The sequence below is a fragment of the Ochotona curzoniae genome, unplaced genomic scaffold (assembly GCF_017591425.1).
Source record: "Ochotona curzoniae isolate NIBS_2020 unplaced genomic scaffold, NIBS_Ocur_1.0 contig_1, whole genome shotgun sequence".
NCBI lineage: Eukaryota > Metazoa > Chordata > Mammalia > Lagomorpha > Ochotonidae > Ochotona > Ochotona curzoniae.
In genome coordinates this window covers 33072796-33089907 of record NW_024464918.1, presented here as the reverse complement: position 1 = coordinate 33089907, position 17112 = coordinate 33072796, and the positions used below count along the sequence as shown (strand labels likewise).

Genomic DNA, 17112 nt, shown 5'->3' with positions numbered 1-17112 from the left:
TAATCTAGGACTGAACAAAGAAGCCTTCCAGTTCCAGAGGTGACCTGAGACCATACCACTAAGGAAATCTGAGTTCTGCCAGTCAACCTTGCTCTAGTGCCCCAACAATGCCCCCTTTCAGCAGGAAGCAGAGCAGTTGTCCCCACATATCCCTAACTTGGTGTTAGGGTCCACTCAGCCAGGAGGAAGGCGACAGAGGGGATAACAGGCATTCAAGGTCGGCTCTCTGCCCCCTTCCTCAATGCCACAGTCTCTTTAAGCTTGCTTCTGCCCAAGGGGAAGTTTTAGCAGCACAGAATTGCCTTCCCAATCTTGTGAGTTTTTAGTTTATCAAGAAGTTACCAGTCCCACAGTTGCTGTGGCTTTTTATCAAGCAGGATTACAACTGTGGCTGAGTCCCTGCCCTCTTGATTGTTCTGCTCACCTGAGCTGTGCTTAAAAGACACCACTTCCACCATTTTCTTGGTCTTTTCTCTCTTGAAGCCTCCCTACTCCTGATACTTGCATGGGAGGTTTCCATTTTTAACAAATCTTATGTGAAGTTATCCACAACAAAATTCTTTGGTGTGAGACTAGAAGAGAATACCTTGGTCTTTTCATGTGAAATTCACCCCCAACAACAGAGAGAGAGCAAAACAAAATTTTAGTCAGAAACCTCCAGCCACAGCTCCAGGAGGTGATACCCAAGGTAGCACAATTCAGAGCAGTAACAGGGTTATAGTTAATAACCAGAGAGAGGGCAGGGACAAAGCCTGCAAGAGGGCTGGAACTGTGCCTTGCATAGTCTGCCCGGGGAATAGGTAACTTCTTTGTTTTCTCCTGATAAAGACAGAAACTCAGAAGCCTGCAATTACTGATTCCTTGCTAGAAACTAGAAGTAGGATCAGCACTTTAGTCCTGCTCGAGGCCGGCTTCTGGAGAGAAGCAAGCATCCTTCCAACAGGGACGTATCACAGTCCACCTGACCCCTTACATGAAGATACAGCTATGTGTCCGGAGTGAGTTGTACTTCAATTACTTTTCTCCTAAGTATCAAACAATTCTACAGCTGCTCTGATCTATTCAATGTCATGGAGAATAGTTCTTTATAACCACTAAGTCATTAATCACTATATGGATGTACATGGGATAGAAACCTAGAGGAGATTACCACAAAACGAACAGCACAGGAAGCCTTGCTAGCACCAGCAAGTACTTACATGACAATGATATTAGCTGTGCTCGAGTGTTCCTTCAGTAGCTCATTTAACCTGATCTGCCGGTATGTCTGGAAAGGAACAGGAAAAAGTCATTCCTGGATTACTTGGACAAAAAGGAACCAGAATGAATCTTGGTGTAATAAACGTACGCTTTTCACTGTCTGCACGTATCAATACAACTAGCTCCTCTCACAACAGAACGCAGTTTTCTTCTGTTAGAACTGTCATTTTTTTTAATGACAAAAAGACTTAAGAAAAAAAGCAGAATACCTTAGTTTTATACAGTTCAAGTTCATTGTCTGTTATTCGCCAGGGTTCATCTTCTTTCATTTTATCTGCGATGTCTTGTTCTTTATCATCTTCATGAAGTCTGTATGGCTCAATCATTTCATCAAAAGCTGCAATACTTAAAAAAAAAATCACAGGTTTAATTCCTAAAGCAGGTCTCTTTGGTCATATGCTCACGTCCCTCAACCTAGGCACATGTCACCACGGTAAATATTTTGCTCAGCTTCTTCGAAGGTTTTTGCAGTGCATGTGCCAAGGAAAGAAAGTAATCTAAAAAATTGTGAAGGCAAGTAAGCGCAGATACTTTTAGTCAAGATAATAAGAATAGTTTCTAGAAATTCCTATTTACTATAATCAGGTAGGCTATTCCAAATGTCTGTCAGAATTCTGAAGGAAAATTCTTAGATTCCCCTATTTTAGCAATAAAAACAGAGAAATAAAATGGGGATGAGCAACAAGGATTGAGCCGTTGCAATGTTTGCTGGGGGGGCAGGGACATTTTTAAAGAATCATTTAGTATGCCTATGGTTTTAAGAATTTCCAAAAATCAGGTTTGTGTGACAACTAAAAATGATTTAGAAATGCTTCAAAATCTGCCACCCACTGGTGTGCCACCCATGCTAGCTTAGAAAGCCGATGACTTTCTGGAAGTTTGGGAGAAGTTGATTAGCAGCAATTAAGAAGTTCTGGTGTTCTACTGCAAAGTACAGTGAGTATAAAGTACTGTGTGTAAAGTATAGAAATATTAACCAGAATGTGTGAAAGGTTTGGAAAGATAAACATGTAGCTTTTGGAGCCTGATACCAAACAGGCAGTGAAACGTGCCATGACACTCAGTCCTTGTAACTCGGGGGTGACAAGCAGGCTGTGGGAGCACTTTAGCGCCCCGGCCGCGCACACCACACGTGGACAGCATCGCAACACTCACTTTTCCTTTTTTGGTTTGGTGTTGATGTCTCCCAGGACCATAATATCGGAGAAGTCAATCCGGAACTTGCTCAGCAAAGTTGCCATCCTGCAACAAAAATGGACAGCACTGAGCTACAGGAAGCACGCACCGAGAGCTTTTCTGCTTCGTCAGGATAAAACCGTATGTTACAGCCAAAGTCTAATTTTGAGACTTCAAAATTTCCCAAGTAGCAACTACTGTCAAACTTCATTCCTTTACTGAATGCTACTGTTGCAGGTAGCAGCTCTACCCGTTACATCACATCACTGGCATCCTAGCCTGAGGCCCAGCTGCTCCACTGCAGATCCAGCTTCCTGCTGGTAGCCTGCAACTCTGGATGAAATGGCTCAAGTCCTTGGACCCCAGTACTCACAGGGAAGAACTGCAAAACACTTCTGGCTTTGGCCTGGCCTGGCCCTGACTGTTAAGGCTACCTGGGAAGTCTGACATCAGATGATCTCAGGTACGCTGTGACTGCTTGAATGTGAGGGTTAGAGAGGTTCTATCCATGGCTTTACTCTACAGATGGCTGTCAACAACCAGGCCCAAGCCAGAAGCTTCTATCAGCTGTCCCATGTTGGTGCAGGGGCACATGTACTTACTCAGGCCATCCCTGTGGCTTTCCCAGATGCATCAGCAGGGAGCTGGATCAGAATCGGAGCATCCCTAGATGGGTGCCCTAATAAAAGCTTAGCTGGTGCCAGCTTTACCTGCTTTGTCATAATGCTATTTTTTTTAGTATATGTGCTGCTGAAGCGAGCACAGCTTTGTCATAATGCTGACCCCTAGGTTACAATCTAGTAATAAGAGGACAGAAAAAGATCACAGAATGTGAATTGCCAATTTTTAAGGCAACTTTTAGTCAAACTACATGGATTAAAAACTGGTGCCTCAGGGCCTGGTGCAGTAGCCTAGTGGCTAACATCCTCGCTTTGCATGTGCTAGGATCGCATATGAGCACCGGTTCTAATCCCAGCAGTCCCGCTTCCGTTCCAGCTCCCTGCTTGTGGCTTGGGAAAGCAGTGGAGGACGGCCCAAAACCTTGGGACCCTGCACCTGCGTGGGGGGAGACTTGGAAGAAGCTCCTGGCTTTGGATCGGCTCAGTTCTGGCCATTGTGGGCACTTGGGGAGTGAATCAGCTGCTGGAAGATCTTTCTGTAAATCTAATTTTCTAATAAAAATACCAACTTAAAAAATCAAATCTTCAGTTTTCATTGAGACAGCCATTTTTTTTTTTTTTAAGCTGAAAACTCCATCTGCTGGTTCATGGTTTATTCCTCAGTCAGCCATCACAGGGCTGGGCTGGGAACTCAGGCCTCCATGTGGGAAGGTAGGAAACTGGTCTCTTGCTCCATCATCAACACCACTCCAGGTCTGAATCAGCAGTAAGTGAAGAGCCAGGAGCCAGGGAGAGCATACAAAATCAGAACCAGCTCTCCTCCACGAGGCCTAACACTCGAGACTTCGTGCAGTGCTGTTCCGTGAAGGAGTGCCTGCTGCCTGACGCAGGTGAGACCTCCCCGGCACACTGAAGATGACCACAGACGGAGTTCTCAGCCTTTGAGCGAGGGCGGGTGACGGGGAGAAACACAGAAAAGGCTGACATCTTAATGAGCAAATTCCTTTCTTTGGGGTATGCAACAGGTGTCCAACAACAGAACATTTTCTCATCTGTGCGTCAGTTTAACTAACTGTATGCAGGATATCAGAACACAGATGAACCACAGACTTCATTATTTTTTCCACTGCTAGAATTTCTTGCCTAATTCATGTTTGAAATGATCAGCTCCAATCTCTAGTGAGTGCCTGCTATGTAACATGCTGAACATGATTAAAAACACAAACAAGTCAGAATGTGCAGAGAGTATTGTCAGCAAGGAGTTCGCTGGGGAGGAGTGTGACCTGGGATACCCGCATGGACAGGGCGGAAGAGAAGGCAGGAGGGGCAGCTTAGGAGTCGCTGCCAGGAGCACCGTGGGGGCAACCCTTACATGCCAGTGAGTCCTGGCCGCTCTTCCACTGCAGCACCCTGCTTCTGCACCTGGAAGCAGTAGAGGAAGACAGCCCAAGTGCTGGCCAGGTAGGGCTCCAGGCTTCTGGCTCCACCCTGGCTGTTGTGGTCTTTTGGGGGACTAAACTAGCAGCAAAGAAGCTCCCTTTCTGCTAGTAACTCTTGCCTTTCAAATAAATAGATTAAAAACAAAAAAGCAGAGGTGTGAAAACCTAAACTGCCGGTAAGTTGAGGGCAATGACAGAAGCATCCTCTGACAGTTAGGGCCTTTTGGGACTAAGAAGTTACAGAAATGAGCAATCAGCTAGTGAAACTAGGCGCAACGTGGACAAAATGTGCACAAAATATTCACGACGCTCAAAGACAAGCAGGGCAAAAACCTTGGGAATAGAACTTGGGCAGCACAGAGAACAAAAGATACCCTAATTCATGAGTATGTAATTTCTGTGTACGTCCCCCCACCCGACACACACCAAGGTCCCAATACATTAAATAAACACTCTGTAAAATGCCAACATGTTATGTGTAATCATGGAGAATGAGGTTACCGAGCTAGGATTGTCAGTGTGGAACAAGTCAACATAATTCAACTTTTTCTGTACAGTCTGCTTTTTACCCTATCAATGCTATCTAACAGTGAGGTTTAGAATATAGATCAACTTACGCTCTCCGATCGTGGTCTATTCTGTTTATTTTTCCACCAATGAATACTCTGATCTTACAGTCTTTCCACTTCTTCTTGGTAGTCAGAAGGTAAGGTATCAATAGAGTCAAACCTGGATTTAAGAACATAACGAATCATTCACTAAACACTAACTTCCACATCAAGAACGTGTTACTGTTGTCTGAAAACAGGCTTAGGCAGCACGGGGCAGCCTGGTAACAAATGGGAAAGGCAGAAGAAAGTACGCTCAGGGAACCTAAGGGGAGCCCCCATTCACTTGGCATAAGACAGCGAGGAGAAGAAGACCTGGACAGACACTGCTCAATCATTTCTACCTGCAAACATACACTTCCTAGCTATGTCCACTGAAGAGCCCTGGGTCAGGGACACCCAAATCTTTAGAGCTCCTTGCAAAGCACTCTTTCCATAGCAGCTGCACAGAAAACACAAAACTGACCTAGGAAAATGATTAGGGCAAGACAAAAGGTACAGAAGCGAGACCAAGGGGGTCTGGCTAAAGGTGAGACAATATTAATGATAATGATTATAGAAGAGTTAATAAGTACAATTAATAACAATATTAATATCTTAATAAATTAGGGATTTCAAACCAATTTTCCCACAACTTTTGCAGGTAGGTTCATAACGACAGAACTTTTCACAATAAACAAGGAAATGAGTGGACTGGGAAATCTTCACATCCACACTTAGCAAATAAGTGGGTTAGTAGTGTCTCAGTGGATGAACCACCACCCCTACAGGTCGGAAGCAGAGTCCTGGCAGGAGCAGCTCGACCTGCAGCCCCCCAAACACACAACCTGAAACTTATTATGAACACAGAGCACCTAAGGTCACGAAGCTGAAGGAGATAACTAAACAATTTCCACACTGAAGGATAACTGAGCGTTATGCCCCAATTTAAAAGTAACCCTTTTTGATCTAGAAATTCTGGCAAGACCTACATGGAATTTATGGATATAAGCAATGAGTGTCACATCTTACACAACTTAAGCAAATCTTAAATTATGAAGACATAGTAACTTTACCTCCATCATCAAAAAGCCACCAGACATCAATAGTGTTCTTTCCTTGTTTTTTCTGAAATTGTGTACTAGCTTCCAGCAGCTTCTGATCAGCGACATTGAGAGGCACAACAGGACCTTTGGACTCTGAAGAATGTGGTGAAATAGAAGGGAGACCACCGTCAAAATCCCTATTACTACAGTTTCAAATACATTTATAATGCTGATAGTAACATACAGCATCCACCATAAACTTCGAATTTTAATTTAAGAATGGCTACATGTAGATACTTAGTAAATGCATTTGAATGATTTTGCCTGTTCTCTAATACATTGAAACATTCTGACTGAAGGTTAAGAGTCATAAATACCAATCAAAAAATTCATATGGATAGATCTTTTGGATTTTGTTTTCTGAAAAACTGTTTTGGGCTTCCTGCACAAAGTTCATGTAGTCAGAGAAAAATTTTCTTCTGTAATCCAATTTCTCAACTTAAAACTCAAAAATTCTTTTAACAGCAAATTAGAATCTACCTGACACCTGGGAACTGAGGACACAGTGGCGGTCTCCCTGGGGTCAGGGAGAGGGTCCCCCTCATTCCCTAGGCGCTGTCCTCTCGATACATGATGTGCAGATCTAAAGGCAGAACTAGCACATCTTTCTCTGAACCACAGAAAGATGGGGGGAAATCTTGGGAAGGGTACCCATTCGCTGCAGGTTTACAAAGACAACGCACCGAGTGAGTTCCCGTTTGTAAACAAAGCCAGCAGTGACTCTGCACAGGCAAAGGACGACAGGAACTCCTTCCCTGACACGTGGAAGCAGAGGCCCACGCAGGGGGGTGGGCCCTCCTGCGCTGTTCATGCTGCCGTGATATATGCACACATGACACATGGTTCTGCACGATGAAATATGGCTACCAAACCACACTGCTCCGTAACTCTCACCTCTATCTCCTTCTCACAAAATTCATGTACGTTGACATGACTGTGTATCTCCCAAACGCAGCACGACTGTGAGAAATAGTGTAATTTTTAAAATGAAAAAAGATATTAGTATCAAAATTGAGGACTTGGCTTGACATAACTGATGGTAAAGAATGCAAGTGACACTGGAAATAAAGTAGTTTCAGTGCCCCGACTTATCATCTTAAACCATGCAGCTGACGCTTAAGAAGACCCAAAAAAAACAAAAAGCTTGTAGGGTTTGAGTATTTCAACATTGTTTTCAGAATCTAAGAATTTTTTAGCAGAGCTAATGATGATTTTTTGTAATAGATAACTGTAACATCACCTCACCATGGAAATAGAAATTAAGGTTAAAAAAAAAAAAAAGAAAAATAATAAAGTTGGGGTTAAAGAATTAACAGCATGAAAAGGGGATTAAAATAAAATGATGTAAAATGCCTGCCTTTTTTCAACAGTGGTTGAGTTGGAGTCTTGCCATCCTCTTCCTCATCTAGATTATGTTTAAGAAACACAAAATATAAGTTAATTACTTTTATAGTAATAAAATAATGAAGATGTAAATAAAGTACATTTATAAACAAATCCGTATGACAACAGTCCATGAGGAATAACCAACACTGACTTTTCTGCACTAAAAACTACAGAATTATACTGTGAAGGATTAGCACCTGCCTCCAAATTTTACTTGTAATTACCGAAGAATAAACAGAATCCTGAAAACTTTTTACACTTTCAAACCTGGGATCAGTGAATGGGTCTAAGATATACAGACTGAGGAGTGGAAATGTGAAACTGAACACTGGTGTTGCTGACAGCATGTATACACTTTAGACATGCTAAGGCGTCACTACCCAGATGACTCAAAATTTTAGAAACAGTGTTTGAGAAACTGGAAAAATTCATCACCATCCAAAATACTGAGCAATTTCACGAGCAACAGAAGTCTTTTGCTTTATATAAAACACCATGTCATTTCTTTCCAAGCAGGTCTAGATACAAACACATGTATGTATGTACAAACCCATCCATTTGCATTTTCAGCTTTCGCAGTGTTCCCGAGCAGGAAGTTTGCCTAATCTCCCCTTTTTGCCTCATTGTAAGCTTGTGTTTTACTTCTTTATGACAAGCAAACCCCAGAAAGGTCAGGAGGGAGAGCGTGCACTGCAGTGAGCACTTCGCTCAATTCCCAAGGTTCTGTTGCTTCTGCGTGTGCGCGCGCATGCGCTATTTCTCAGGTCAAGAGTACTCACCTCCTAAGCCTGTTCAACTGTGAGCCTCAGTGCCTTGTTAGTGCCCTGCGCTGTATGCACCCACGGCGGGAGGGGTCTAGTCCCCTGGTGCACGTCTTAACTGTCAAGACTTTATCATTTACGCTGATTGAGAACTTGCTACACAAAAAAGAACATCATGTAGGGAACTTTCATGGATGCAAATTCCTTATGCCTCCAATGACAACCCAATTACGAGTGTTTCTATTTTATCACATTACATACTGTTGCTCCTGTAAAGTAGGTAATTTAATGGCATCTCTTTCTGTGTTTTCTTTAAAATGATTCAGAAATGTCATGGAAATTTTGACACTTAAAAATGATTGTACCCAACTTAAACAGCTGAATGGAAATGTACTGACCTAGTTTCTCATTCTATAAAAATAGACACGTATCAATGAGCCCATGTACGGACAATGCCTGCAGTGTGGTGGCACAGGGCAGCAGCCTGGTGGACAATACATCCTCCCCTGCTATCACAGCTTGACCTAATAGCCTTTGCATAGAAACATCTGTTCACGCAAGTAAAAAGGACCATAAACAAAAACAAATGAAATAAATATGCAAAAAAAAATCAAATGTATGTCATTAACTCCAACAAAAGAGGGAAATTAGCACTGCCACCAGAAACGGTTTACAGTTTTAAGCAAAAACAAAAAACAGAAATCATTAAGTTGCAAACAACTAAAACAGTAACTGGGTGTCAACTAAACTATCAACTAAACTTTCAACTACTACTATGCTGAGCAGTCAAGGCACAGAGGAAAAATAAAAAGCAACCACATGCTTCTGAGTAACCTGGAAGGGATAAACTGCACAGACACGTGGTTTATCCAAGCTTGTCAATTTGAGGAAATGGGAATGATACGGTCAGATGATTTACAGTGCAGACGTGTCGGCCGGAGATAGGGCAGATGGAGATACCAGACTAGATAGAGCAGGAGAGTGAGGGCGGGACAGTAAGATTTGGAAGTCATTCTCAAACAAGAGAGCTGTACATCAACTACTCTGAAATCCTCATGGGGCTTCCTAGTCTTACGTTACCATGCTTTGCTCCCAGTTTCAGATATAACGTATGTGTCAACTAAACAACTAAGACCTCTTAGCCAGTAACTGGCGTGCTTTCTGTGCTATCCTCTACTTTAATAATATCTTGGACAGCTAGCCATTTTGCAGCCATTTTTGAAAGCCACGCTAGTGAACAGATTATTTTCTAACACAAATTAGAAAATAAAACCATCTCTTTCAAAAGCAAATCACCAGTAGAATTTCTGTTTGAACGGAAATTACCTTTCACACTTTTTTCACCAGATGGCTTGGAAGGCTCTAATCCCGGCTTTTTGCTACACTCCATACTGAGCACCACATCCTTGGCACCAGGAGACTTCTCTTGTGAGGACAGTAATTCTTCTGTGGACACAACAGTATTTAAACTAGTGGATATATTTTAGCTGTTAAAGAGGGTGTTATGGGTTAATAACTGGTTAGATAACTATTCTGTCATCTACTTTGATGAACTGAATCAATGAACAATGCTAATGCTGCCTTTCAAGCTACTTTTGCAGACTTTTTTCTCCATTAACAATCAGTAATTATCACTTAGGTTCAAACAGAAGGAAAACACTGACTTTATTTCTAAAATGTCATATATTAATCCCAAGAAACAATACATGGTCATTATATGACTAAAAACTGAGTACAAAAAATGCTCAGCATATTAAGACTGAAAATTTCTCAGCGTAATTTTTATTTTCTAAATGAAAACTTATTTCAAGTAAGATTTACCTTGACCTTGAAGATGAGATATATCCAGACCTTCCTTTAGGCGGATAACCACTACCCCATATTGTATGTCAAAGGCATCACTATAAACAGGAGGGAAAAAATTAAACAATTTCTATATTATCCTCTATAAAATGAAGGTACCAGTCATTTGTAAAATCAATTTCAGCATTAAGATGTCTACTTTCAAAAATATGCTTTCAAGTTACTCAGTGAGATATGGGTGAGTTTCAAACCACACCGCTCTGTTTCTTTATTTAAGGACCTTGAAAACTACTGAAGATAAAGATACCTCTACAGCACTGCCATGCTACCTGCACGATACTTTTACTCCCAAAATGTAAACTCTTAGAACCCATTTATATTTTGCATTAAAATTTTAAAGCATGAAACAAAACATTTTTGAAAATGGACATTGTATTTTAAATAGTAGTCCAAAGACTTTCCATGCATTTTCCATTAGTGCTTTACATTTTTAATTTTTATTTTTCACGATAATTATACGGTTGATCAGGGTGGGAAGGACTGAAGGTTAGGGATAAATGGGTGAAATCATTATTTCCAAAGTTGCTATTTCTTCTTCTTACTTCTGAGGGAAGCAGAGAGAGAACAGAGGAAGCCACACCTGGCCTCCCAAACGTCCCAGCATCCAGGGATGGGGATTCGCCACCCAGTATCAGCCCCGGTCCCGATGTGGTGCCATTAACTTCTATAGTGCTATGCAACAGAAAGCTCCAATTTATCCACCCCTTAACTGCTGCCTGTTTAATATCTGCAGGACATGTAACAGACATTTAATTTAAACACTATAAAGTCTGAATCAGAAACACCCTTCAATGCAGCCTTAAGTAATAACGTGTCAAGTATCATTTGCAAAAAAATTTCACTTCTCAAATCTTAATACTCTATATTCTTGTTTTGATTCAACCTTTAATCCCCTACAATCTTACTTTTTCTAACCTCCATTTATAGAGCACAGGAAAGAACTGAAAGTTACAATTAGATTGTGCTTACGAAATGGCCTTAAAATTGGGGTGGGGTCATCTCTTCCTACACTTTATCTAAAAAAATATGAAGAAAAGCCAAGTATGCTGTCTGGCACTTTCACCAACACTTCTCTAAAACAGCTGTGAAAACAAAACTGTCATATGTAAAACATGCAAATAATTATGTAGGTATAAAGAAGTTCCAGTAAACAGTGGCCTTCTGTATGTTAAAGGTAAACAGAAAAAATTTCATTTTTTCAACTGAAAAAACCAACTTCAGTTTGACTTTAAGAGTTACTTTGTGGGGGCTGGTACAATGGCTCAAATGGCTAATCCTTAGCCTGCAAGTGCCAACATCCCATGTGTATGGTGGTTCATCCCAGCCGTTCCACTTGTCATCCAGCTCCCTGCTTGTGTCCTGGGAAAGTAGCAGAGGATGGCCCAAAGCTTTGGGTCCCTGTACCTACGTAGGAGACCTGGAAGAAACTCCAGGCTCCTGGCTTTGTATCGGCTCAGCTCTAGCCGCTGAAGCCATTTAGGGAGTGAATTAGCGAATTGGAAGACCTATCTTTGCTTCTCTCTGCAAATCTGCCTTTCCAAGAAAAAGAAACCTTAAAGTTACTTTGCCTAATCTTAGGTTGACTGCCTCAATGAGTGTGAAATGAAAAATTCTGTTCAAACACAGAGGTGTCATAGTAAGCAGATGCTTAGCTTATTAAACACAGCATGAGTAGATCTCTTCAGCAAATCTTAGAATGTTAGCAAATGGAAATGAATGAAAATTTCTAGAAGTAAGCATGGCAGAAGTTTTACCATTTTTATGAAATAGTTCCGTTGCAAAAAGCATTCCTGGTTTATTCCATGAAACTGGCAAAATACACATATACAACGAGAAACAAAAAGACAAAGCAACAGTAAGAAAAGAACCCTATCAGATAAATCACATGAAGAAAGTTACAGCTCTGTCAAATGAAGCGTGCTGCATAAAAGTCACTATTAATGCTACTGAAAAGGGCATGGCAAATTTAGAACAATGCCAGCAACTGGAAAAGCAGAACATGTAAGTCCATTTAAATGTAGTGTGCACTCCCACATATGCAAAACATCAGAGCGTGTGCTTGCATGTATTATGTAGAAAGAAAAATCAGACTTCTCATGATTCCTTAGAACACAGAACGGGAAAATAGCTTCTAGCCTTCAAAAATGAACCATTTATGAACTACATCACTAAATAAACTGCATACTTACTGAAATAAGTTTATATACAAATCCACATCCCTCATATCCGCCTGTAACCAATCCTTCTTAAATCCGAGGACAAGTGTGTTTGGTTTCATTCGTCCAAGACCGGCAGCCTAAAGCAGAGGAATTCAACAAAATCAAAACGTGAAGAAAATGCTCCAAATACACTAATATCAACACCACACAGCCCAACCACTAAGAATTCCTGAGTATTTAGACGGGAACAATAGTTTCACTTATATATTTGATATATATCACTTACATATAATATTCACTTATATATTTTCACTTATATATCGCTAAAAAGCGATAAAGTCCAAATGGCTGGAATCTGTAGTCATATCAACAATAAAAAAAATCTTTTTTTTCTACAAACCACATAAATTCCTGATGAAATCTGTCTCATTTCTTTCATCACCTGTCCCATCAATTATTTTTATAACCTCATCTTGAAAGACCAAATGGTTCCCTTTAAGATTTTAAAGCAGTCCGGGCCCAGCGCAAAGTGTGGCAGCTAAAGTCCTTGCCTTGAACGTGCCAGGATCCCATATGGGCGCCGGTTCTAATCTGGCAGCTCCACTTCCCATCCAGCTCCCTGCTTGTGTCCTGGGAAAGCAGTGGAGGACGGCCCAAAGCCTTGGGACACTGCACCTGTGTGGGATACCTGGAAGAGCTCCTGGCTTTGGATTGGCTCAGCTCCAGCCATTGCAGTCACTTGGGGAGTGAATATCGGATGGAAGATCTTCCTCTCTGTCTCTCCTCCTCTCTATATATCTGACTTTGTAATAAAAATAAATAAATCTTAAAAAAAAAAAAAGACTTTAAAGCAGTCTGAAAAATTTTATTCATACATAACATTTTTCTATTTCATATTAATGCTCCTATAAAACATTTTTAACACCATGGTAAAAGGTTAAAACTTTACCATTTCACCCACTTATAAGGGCACAAATCAGTGATATCAATTACACTCAGAATGTTATTTAATCAGTGCCAGTATTTCCAGAATTTCTCCCCAGAAATTCTATAACCATCCATCCCGCCTCCAGCCCCTAGTAACATTTAGTCTACTTCTGTCTCTGTATTTGCTTGGTCTATAGATAATTTCGTCTGAGTGGAGTCACAGCATCTGTCCACAGGTGTGCAGCCAATTTCATTTAGATGAATGTCTTCAGAGTTAAATCAGTTCTTTTCATGTGTTACATACATGTATACACACATTTTGTTCATCTATTTATCTGTTGAGGGATACAGGTTATTTCAGTATTTTCCCTATTGAAATTTCCCATTTTCAAATTATGGTTCCCTGGTAGAAGGAAGCACATCTCATCGCAGTTAGACAGGCCTGTCCTTAATGACCAAAGGTTGCTCAGTCCTTGGCCTGTGTTTAAGCGGGGCTGTCCTCTGGATCCTATTACAGGAGTTCCACGGATTCCGGACAGACCATGTAAGGATTCTGCAACTCTGCAGCTCATTTTTCTACTTCTTGACAATGCCTGTTCATGAACTAAGTTATTCATTTCAATGAAGTCCAATCTATCTATTGTTAGTTGTACTTTTGGTGTCAAACCTAAGAATTCATAATGATATAGGCACATTATCACTGGTTATATTAATTTGGCTTTTGCCAATTTAAATTTCATATATTTTTATTATCTGCTTAAAATTTAAGGTATATTTAGTTTAGAATAATTTTAAAAAATTAGTTGACTTTAAAGTGGCTTACAAGGAACAGTCTTGTCAGGAACACCCAACATACCCCACACAGTAGTTCTGTCCATGAGGACAGTTTCAATGTCTACCACAATGCCCTAAACAGCATTTGCTTTATAGCTGTCATGTCTTCAGCTAGAGTTTTCAAAAAGAGCAATGTGATTCTGCTATTCAATGTAGAGTTAAAAATGGATAAAAACAAGAAAACCGGGAAAAGAAAATTCCAAATACACAAAAATCTGGGTTCTATGAGCAAGATGCAGATAAATTCTTTTGAAACAATGACTCCAGAAACATAAAGTCATTATAGAAACAAATGTGTGTAAAACATTTTGGAAGCTGCCTGGCACAATGGCTAAATCCTCACCTTGAAAGTGCCAGGATCCCATATGGACACTGTTTCCTGTCTCAGCTCCCTGCTTAGGGCCTGGGAAAGCAATAGAAGACAGCCCAAAGCTCTGGGACCCTGTACCTGCATGGGAGACCCAAAGAAGCTCCAGGCTCCTGGTTTCACTTCGGTTCAGCTCTGGCCACAGAGGCCATTTGGGGAGTGAACCAGCAAGCAGAAGAACTTTCTCTCAATCTCTCGTCTCCATAAATCTGATCTACTTTTCCAATAAAAATAATAAAGAAAACCAAACATTTTGGGAGCCAGCACTGTGTCATAGTAGGTTAAGTTTCTACCTTCTATACTTCCATTCCATATGGAGGCCAGGTAATCTCAACTGCTCTATTTCTAATCTAGTTCCCTGCTCGAGTGCTTGGGAGGACAGTGGAGGAAGGCCCAAGTGTGCCTACCCAGGTAAGAGACCCGGAAGAAGCTTGCAGCTCCCGGCTTACGACTGCTCAGCTCTCCACTGTGGCCATTTGGAAAAGGATTCAGTCTTTCAGGACGCTTTCTCTGTCCCTCTCTCTGTAAATCTGCTTTGCAATAAAATAAACAAACCCTTTTTATATTACTTTTTATGTCATTAACTACTTGAAAATGGTTTGTGTGTGGTCTTTGTAAAAAATCTAGTACTTTTCACATGAATAATCAATTACTATAGCCCCTCCTTTCAATGTCACCTCTGTCAAATATTAAACTTCCAGTTAGAGTGGTTCACTTTTTCTTCTGTTCATCTAAATTATGCCAGTTTATACTGGGCTTTACAGAGAGCAAAACCAGCCAAGCCCAGTCCTCCTTCTGCTAAAGATGCCTTAGACCTTTGTGATCTATGCTCACCAAGCTCTGTGACGCTCACACCACGAAGGGCCCTGCAGAGATGACTGTGGGACTCAAGCCTACCGAGCAACAGTGTGGCCCCGGGATCACATGGTTATCACACAAAGCTTGTGGCTCGCTGGTCCGAAGGGGTTCATTTCTCCCTACAACCTCAGGACTAAAAGAACTAAGGTTCAGATAGGTAACTTCATTAGTCCAAAGCTCCCAAAAAAGAAATGGTGATACTTTAATTTACGAAGAAACTGCAATCTGCTACAAAATCCAAACAGAAGCCTGTATCTAGTATCAGCAATGAATAGAAAGGAATAACAGGGAATGAAAACTGCACAAAAGGGCTGATTTCCTTAACACAGTAACAGGGAATGAGCTGACCAGGCTAAGGCAGTTCTTCACCAGCAGTTAACAGAATGGATTTAATAGTGTTCTTTTTGGCTCTAAATTTTATAAATTTTATTAGTCCACTTTAAAGATACACTTTTTTTTATTATTTGAAAGGCAGAATTAAGGCGAGGAGAAGCGAGCGAGCTCTCCCATTCACTGGTTTACTCTCCAGAAAGCTGCAAAGGCCAGGACTAGGCCAGATGAAAGCCAGAGACTAAGAGCTTCGTTGTGGGAAAGGCCCAAAGACTTCGGTCAACCTCCACCACCATGCTCAGGCCTTTAGTAGGAAGGGGTATCAGAAGTGGAGAGGCAGGGACATACAAACTGGTACACATATGGCATGCTGGCATCACAGGCCCCAGGTTTACGCAGCACCCTAACACCAGTCCTAGAAGTCTACATTAATGAAGATATTAAAACAATGTTTCATTTGGATTAATATGAAAACACAAACTGAGAACTTAAAAAAAAAAGTGTGTGAAAGGTGTGAAGTAGCCTACTTACTTGCATCAAATACTGCGCACCTTCTCTCAAGTCATCAGCATGAACTGGAGCATAAAAGGCCTTCATTTTGTTTTTAATAAGCCATCGCTGATATTTGGCTTGATCAATGGACATCTCTTTCATGGCTTGTCTTCGAGGGCCCTTGAAAAAAGAAAGATTCTCTTTAACTGAATATACTGCACGTTGATTTCTAGACACTGGCATGGAAGAAGTCTAGTAACAGCACGTAATTTTCATGTGAGTAAATTCCGTCCATCAATTTAACATTGCTAAAGAATTCAAGGAACAGCCAAGGCACAAAGAATGCCAGCTAAAGTGAGGGGGAGAAGAGGACCTAAAAGTAACTGCAAAGTTTTCATCTTCAAAGACAAGACATTTTATGGAGGCTTTTGAACGAGAAAAAAAATTCAAACTAACTCTCAGATTTTGTTAAGATAGAGCAGTTATGTGATAATGTGATATACAGAGAAAATGAGTCATACTAAGATCATTAAAAATATAAATATGGGGCCCAGCGGTCGCCTAGTGGCTAAATCCTTGCCTTACATGTGCCGGGATGCCATATGAATGCTGGTTCATGTCCTGGCTGTTCTACTTCCCATCCAGCTCCCTGCCTATGGCCTGGGAAAGCAGCTGAGGACGAACGGCCCAAATCTGTGGCACCCTGCACCAGCATGGAAGACTGGACAAAGTTTCTGGTTCCTGGCTTCAGATCAGCGCAGCTCGAGCTGTTACAGCCACGTGGAGAGTGAACCAGCAGACAGAAGATCTTTCTCTCCTTATCTCCTTCTCTCCTTCTCTCTATAAATCTGCCTTTCCAATAAAAATAAAATCTTTCAGAAATTTAAGTATCACCTAAATATAAAGGGGAAAATAAACTCCAGTTCATTCTCTCTCTCTCACACGGG

At 41.1% G+C, this 17112-nt stretch overlaps 1 protein-coding gene across 2 annotated transcripts in view; it reads right to left on the bottom strand.

Moving 5' to 3' along the window:
- The window catches only part of SLC12A2 (solute carrier family 12 member 2), a 71331-nt gene that overhangs the window by 6945 nt on the left and 47274 nt on the right, over window positions 1-17112 (bottom strand). Inside the window, exons 17-26 of one of the 2 annotated variants that reach the window (XM_040970309.1) lie at window positions 16205-16345; window positions 12388-12494; window positions 10157-10236; window positions 9662-9781; window positions 7546-7593; window positions 6159-6281; window positions 5113-5224; window positions 2416-2502; window positions 1470-1605; window positions 1200-1267 (exon numbers count right to left, since the gene is read on the bottom strand). In XM_040970309.1, the coding sequence (XP_040826243.1) occupies window positions 1200-1267; window positions 1470-1605; window positions 2416-2502; window positions 5113-5224; window positions 6159-6281; window positions 7546-7593; window positions 9662-9781; window positions 10157-10236; window positions 12388-12494; window positions 16205-16345 (1022 nt within the window). The remainder of the gene's footprint in view (window positions 1-1199; window positions 1268-1469; window positions 1606-2415; window positions 2503-5112; window positions 5225-6158; window positions 6282-7545; window positions 7594-9661; window positions 9782-10156; window positions 10237-12387; window positions 12495-16204; window positions 16346-17112) is intronic. The other variant, XM_040970382.1, reaches the window with a different exon arrangement.